Below are 6,000 nucleotides of genomic sequence, written 5' to 3'. Positions count from 1 at the left end.
GAACACATCCGCACGCCCAAGGTTGGTGGCACTGGCGCGGGCGGAGGAAGTAGAGATGGAGGAGAAGGGGAGGATGCTGAAAGCACTGAAGGCGAGACGCGACTTCCCCGCTGGGAGCCGGCGGAGGCTGGACCGGGAGCGAGGGAGGAGCGGGCTGCGCCCGAGCATCTCTCTGCGCGCAGGGACGCCGGTTTTCTTGCGTCTCCTAGGCCCGGCTTTCCAGCCTGCTGTCCTTGGAGGTGCGCAGTGGACCCAGGAGTGGGGAAAGGGAATTCTAGTTGTCTACTGAGTAACAAGCTGCTGATAAACGTTTCCTTCTGTTCTGGCATTAGGCTTTTTGAATTTTTTTTTTTTTAAGATGTTGTCATCTCTGAGCAGTTCAGGGAGACGGGCCCTCGATGCGAGTTATACACAGGATTGAATGCACTTGGAAGCTTACTGAATCCAGGCTCAGACTGACTAACTTGTCCTTACCTTTCTCCGTTCTCAGGCTTGTAGCCACAAGCGACCTTCCACAGAGCCCATGATCAATATTTGCTGGAGGTTTGATGATGGTGTGTGTGTTTCTGATCTTTTCCAGTGTGTTTAGTTCTTTGGGGAGAAGGGTGCAGCTTATACACTCATCAGCTGGTGTGTTTTAAACATCAGCTTTTGCTGCTCGGTAAAAGGGACTTATTTCTGATCATCCAATAAAACAGCACCAGAAACATTGGCCGTTACTACCAAACCTTCCTACTCCTAGTTGTACCGGGAATATAATTTAGACTGAAACCAGTGAGCACCATACTTGTCTGATTAAGACCCTAAACTAGCAAAAGAATGCATTTTAAAATCCTGTTCACTCTCTTATTACTACCCCCACAGCTGTATTCATTTCCAGGATCGTGTATTCAAAATCTAGGCTCCTAACCAAGTTAGGTCAGCTGTATCTAAGTGGACAGAGCTCAGGTGAATTTAGGAATACCACTAACTTCATGGAGGAAAAAAACCAATTCTGCTTCCTACCCAGCAAGAAGAATTTATTCCTAAATTCTGGAATAGTTCCTGAGTACCACTTTATCAAAGCCCCTCTAAAATTATATCATATTAGTAGAGGAATAAATCTTTTAGTTTGCTGAAAAACGTCTGTTCCAACAGTAAATTTAAATTATATTGATTTTTCACTGTGGAATTAAAATAGTTGCTTCAGAGTCAGGAAATTGTAAACTTAGAAGGCAGAGCCATAAACCACAAGGTAGGTGGCTCAATGCTTTCAGGATTTAAGTGTACTGAATAATTTACCCGAAATAATGAGTTTATCTCATGGTCACCCTCTGCCCTTGTCAAAAGCATCCTTTCATAATAAAGAAGGCCCTTTATAGAGATTATCTGATATGAATATTAATAACAGGAATGATGGGTGAAATAGCACTGAATGTCATTGTCTTTTGGTGCATGGATTTAGGGAGTAGATTAGCCCATATTCCATCTCACCCTGGGCTAAGCTGTATGTGTAAATCTTAGCAACAAACAGTGTTCTCATTTATTCTTAAAATTGGTTTCCATAAACAATTTATTGGCAGTGTAGTGTTTGAAATCACAAATCCTTTCTATCCAGACAAGGAAAAACATGGTGGGGGAGGGTGGGGATGGACATTTCACTGAACTGAGGGGGATTTAAAATTTAGGATAGAGTAGAGAAAACAACTCCGCAGGTTGGATGAGACTCATTTGTTCATTCCCTTCCACCAATATTTGACAGTCTTTCATGTGCTAGGCTCTGTTAAATGCTGAAAACACCAATTAGCAGGAGCTCATATAACCAGGAAAGGTTATAAGTAAGTTATTGTATGATAAGAGATAGGAACAAGGTACAGTGGGTGTAGAGGAAGAATGTATAGAGCATAAGGAGGTAAGGGAGCTCTTATAAAAGAGCTGAGAATTAATGTGAATCAGAGGGCCAGGAACATTTAAGACAGCCCTCATGTAGTTGTGTAAATACATATTGTAAGAAATGATTACAACTGCAGAGAAGCTGAAATTGATAACAGTGATAAAAATCAGTGATTCTTTGAAGTTAAAAATGCTCTCCTTTTGTTTTAAATTCTTAAGTCAAACATTAATTTTCATTATCTAAATACAAAGAATCAGACTATTTTCAGAGCATATTACGTAAAGGTATAGTTTTAAGTGGGGATTATGCATCTTTATTATTTGCTTGCTTTATATTGTGGGGGAACAGAGTAGACAGATTTCCTTGATCTTTGTAAGTTTCATGTCTTGGATTTGTAAGGAATATGCAGGGTTTTTTATCTGACCCACGGTAAATATGGGGGTGGCATGATTTAATTTTAGGAGGAAAAGAAATAAATGGGTGTATAATGTATATTTGCTTTGCTATTACAATTCAGGTTACTGATTTACACTTGGAAAACTATGGAATAACCATAACAGCGTCTGTGCCTGCTTCAGTCTCTGGGGTACAGTGTAAGGAGACACATGCACATGCATAATTTGGCATGTTTTTTCCACTTGTCTCTTTCCGTGTGTGTGTGTGTGTGTGTGTGTGTGTGTGTGTGTAAGTAACTGACACCTTAATAGAACATATACTAAGCAGGTTGCTTCTCTCCTGGAATGGTTCTAGAGGAAAACCTATTTCGGGGCAGGCTAGTTTGTGGTAGGCTGGAGTGAGGACGAGACGCTGTCGTCACAGTGAACTGTGAGGTTTCTGTTTCACTGTGTGGATTTATCACTGTAAAAACTTGGTAGTGAGAAATTGTTCTGCCAGAGGCCCAGGACTAATCAGAGTTAAAGAACTATTATACGGAAAGACTTCAGAATGCCTAAAAGTAGCTTGAAGTTTTTGTAGCATTTAGTTTGTTACTGAGTTGATGTTATCATGTCTGAGATCCTGGCCAAGTAATCGCTTATTTTTCATGGAAAGCATTTTCCCCCACACATGTAAATTTAAATCAGAACTTTTGGCAATTTCAAAAATAGACCTTGACAAGGTCTTCTCTTCCCTGCTACCTTCACTCCCTAGTCTGAGCCATTATTCTAAGAGCCTCCTTACCGGTCTCCTAATTTGTTGTTTTGCTCTTTAATCCCCTTTCCACTGAGAAGCCCAAATGATGTTTTATGACACAAATTGATCCTCTTATTTCTCTACTAAAATTCTTGAGTGGCTTATCTTTGTACCCAAGATCTAAAGTGAGAATCCCCAGAGGCCCATTAGGCCTTGTGTCCTGACCCTGTCCTACTCCTCTAGCCTCATTCTGTGACATTTTCTTGTTACTCATTACCCTCTAATCACAGCTGTCTTTAGTGAGTTTCTCCTACAGCACGACATTTGTACTGTTGTTGCATCTGTGGCAACGTTAAGTCTCCCCCTTTCCTGACTAAATTTCTCATCTTGCTAGTTTCAGAGTTAATGTTATTTCCTCCGAGAGGCTATATCAAACTCACTTATCTAAATTAGACCTGCCTGTTGTGGTTTATCCTGTGACCTTGTATTTTTCTTTTATTCCTCTGATTATAATTATATTTATCTGAGTGACACTTGTTTGATGTCAAGCTCCCCTTCTTAACTGGAAGCCTTGCGAGGGTTATTTTGTATTCACCTGTGTATCCACTGCAGCTAACCCAGTGCTGGTACCAAATAATTATGTGTGTAGTAAATAAATTTATGATTGAAAGAATGAATAATTCCTAATTACAGTACTTCACTTCTTTGAATGTGTGTTAGTCCACTCCTTATGTGTACCCAGAACTTGACAGTACTGTCAAACCTCAATAGTATCAGTATTGAATATTTGTGGATATCAAAATGACTTATACATATTGAAATTCATATTTTGTAATTATATATACTGAGATAAAATTAAAATAACATTAAAATGTGTAGCAGTGGTTTTAGCACATTTACAGTGTTGTAGTCACGTCATCATTGTCTAGTTACAGAATTCTTCCATAACCCCAAACTAGTAGCTTTAAATTATAATATCTTAATTATATGTTTTGGATATTAGTTTATTGAATTTAAACTGTTGCTTAGTCCTTTAGTCTTGGGTCCTGATACATACACTTCTGCTATTTCACTAAGTTTGGTACCTTCCACTATTTATTGAGCTTGCCTACTATGACCTCATCCCTTATTTTACCTGAGAAAGAAACTAGGGCAGTGGTGGCAAACCTATGACATGTGTCGCCGCCATTGCACAAAGTTCTCTCTGTTGGTGAGAGCCAAATTGCCCCAGCCAAGATTTGAAAAATTATCAGTGTGCATACAACAGAAAAGATCACATTAATTGTGCAAAAGCATGCCAAATACAAAATTTTCCCTTTCAATAAAAACTTGTTTGGGGCTGGGGATTTAGCTCAGTGGTTCCACCGCCTACCTCACAAGCGCGAGGTCCCGAGTTTGATCTCCAGTATCAAAAAAACAAAAGACAAAAACCCTGTTTGTATTGTTGAAAGCTCTGTTATTGTGTTTTCCAAAAATTTTATATCATTTGAAATTTTCACAAACAGGGTATTGAGTATCTTTCTTATGCCTTTGTTTTGTTATTGAAAAACCCTATTTAGAGAAAAATAAGATTTTGTTTTTTCATTGTATTTTTAAAAATACAATTAATAAAATTAATTTTATTGGTATATTTCAGGTGTATGACATTTATCATTGGAAATGTGCACCTTTACATAATTTATCTTGGTTCTTTTTTCCCCATTCCCATGCCCTCCCTTCACCCCCTCCACCCCTCCCTATCTACAAAGACTTTCCATTTTTTCATTTTCTGATATTAATTCCACTCCCTTCTTCCCTTTCCCCTATCCCTCCCATTTCCCCTTCCGCTTTGCCCCTTTTCTTCCTATTTCACATTATCTGTTATACATTATCTTTTAGTCCTTATTTACACTTTCAGTGTCTCACACTAGAGAAACTATTCATTATTTACATGTGTGTCCTATTTATTTCACTTAAGAGTATCGCCTCAGTGTGCATCCATGTAGCTATAAATGTCTGTAACTTCTCATTTTTTATGGGTGAGTAGTACTCCCATTTTATTAAAAAAAAATAGAAACACCTTTTCTTCATCCAGTCTCCAGTTGATGGGCAGTTGGGCTACTTCCAAGTTTTAGCTATTACAAATTGTGCTGCTGTGAACATGGGTGCACATATATCAAACTGTGTTATGATACCTTTAATTCTTTTGGGAAGATACCCAGCAGGGGAACAACTGGGTCAAATGGAATTTCTAATCGTAGTTCTTTGAGATAGCTCTATACTGATTTCCACAGTGGTTGCACCAGTCTACACTTCCATCACCAGTGTAGCAGGGTTCCTCTTTTCCTTCCGCCCCACCAGCATTTGTTATTGGTTGATTTCATAATAGCCGCCATTCATTCTGCAGTGAGGTGGAATCTCAGCATTGTTTTCATTTGCATCTTTCAAATAACCAGTGATGCTGAACTTTTTTTCATATATTTATTTGCTATTTGTACTTCTTTGAGAAATGTCTGTTCATTTCAGATGCCCATTTTTGGATTGGGTCTTTAAATTTGGGAGATCTGATTTTTTTAAGTTCGTTATATATTCTACACAGTAGACCTTTTCCTGACGAAGAGCTGGTGAAAAATTTTCCCCACATTGTGGCTTGTCTCTTCACACTTAGTGGTTTCTCTTGCAGTGCAGAAGCTTTTTAATAAGAAGAGATTCCCACTTATTGATTATTGGTGCTAGTTCATGAGCAACTGAGGTTTTGTTCATAAAATCTTTTCCTACACCGAGGTCTTCAAGAGTTCTACCTAACCTCTCTTCCAGCCGGTTTTGTGTTTCTGTTTTAATATTTAGATCTTTTATCCATTTCAATTTTAGTTTAGTACATGTGAGAGATATAGGTGTAGTTTTAATCTTTGGCAAGTTGAAACCCAGTTTTTCCAGCACCATTTATTAAAGAGGCTATCTTCCCTCCAGTGAGGGTGTTTGGCTCCTTTGTCAAAGATGAGGTAGCTGAGTGTATC

General features: G+C 38.7%; 1 protein-coding gene across 1 annotated transcript in view; it reads left to right on the top strand.

Annotated features, from left to right (window-relative positions):
• Positions 1-3: 3 nt before the first annotated feature.
• The window catches only part of Mtmr7 (myotubularin related protein 7), a gene marked incomplete at its 5' end in the record, with an annotated part of 96,532 nt that continues 90,535 nt past the window's right edge, over positions 4-6,000 (top strand). The window contains one exon of the mRNA XM_010621803.2: positions 4-21. Within this exon, the coding sequence (XP_010620105.1) occupies positions 4-21 (18 nt within the window). The remainder of the gene's footprint in view (positions 22-6,000) is intronic.

This window comes from Fukomys damarensis, unplaced genomic scaffold (genome assembly GCF_012274545.1).
Source record: "Fukomys damarensis isolate Sample0158 unplaced genomic scaffold, DMR_v1.0_HiC HiC_scaffold_18, whole genome shotgun sequence".
NCBI lineage: Eukaryota > Metazoa > Chordata > Mammalia > Rodentia > Bathyergidae > Fukomys > Fukomys damarensis.
Note: the sequence above shows the minus strand (reverse complement) of the source record. Positions and strands in the feature narration are given on the sequence as shown.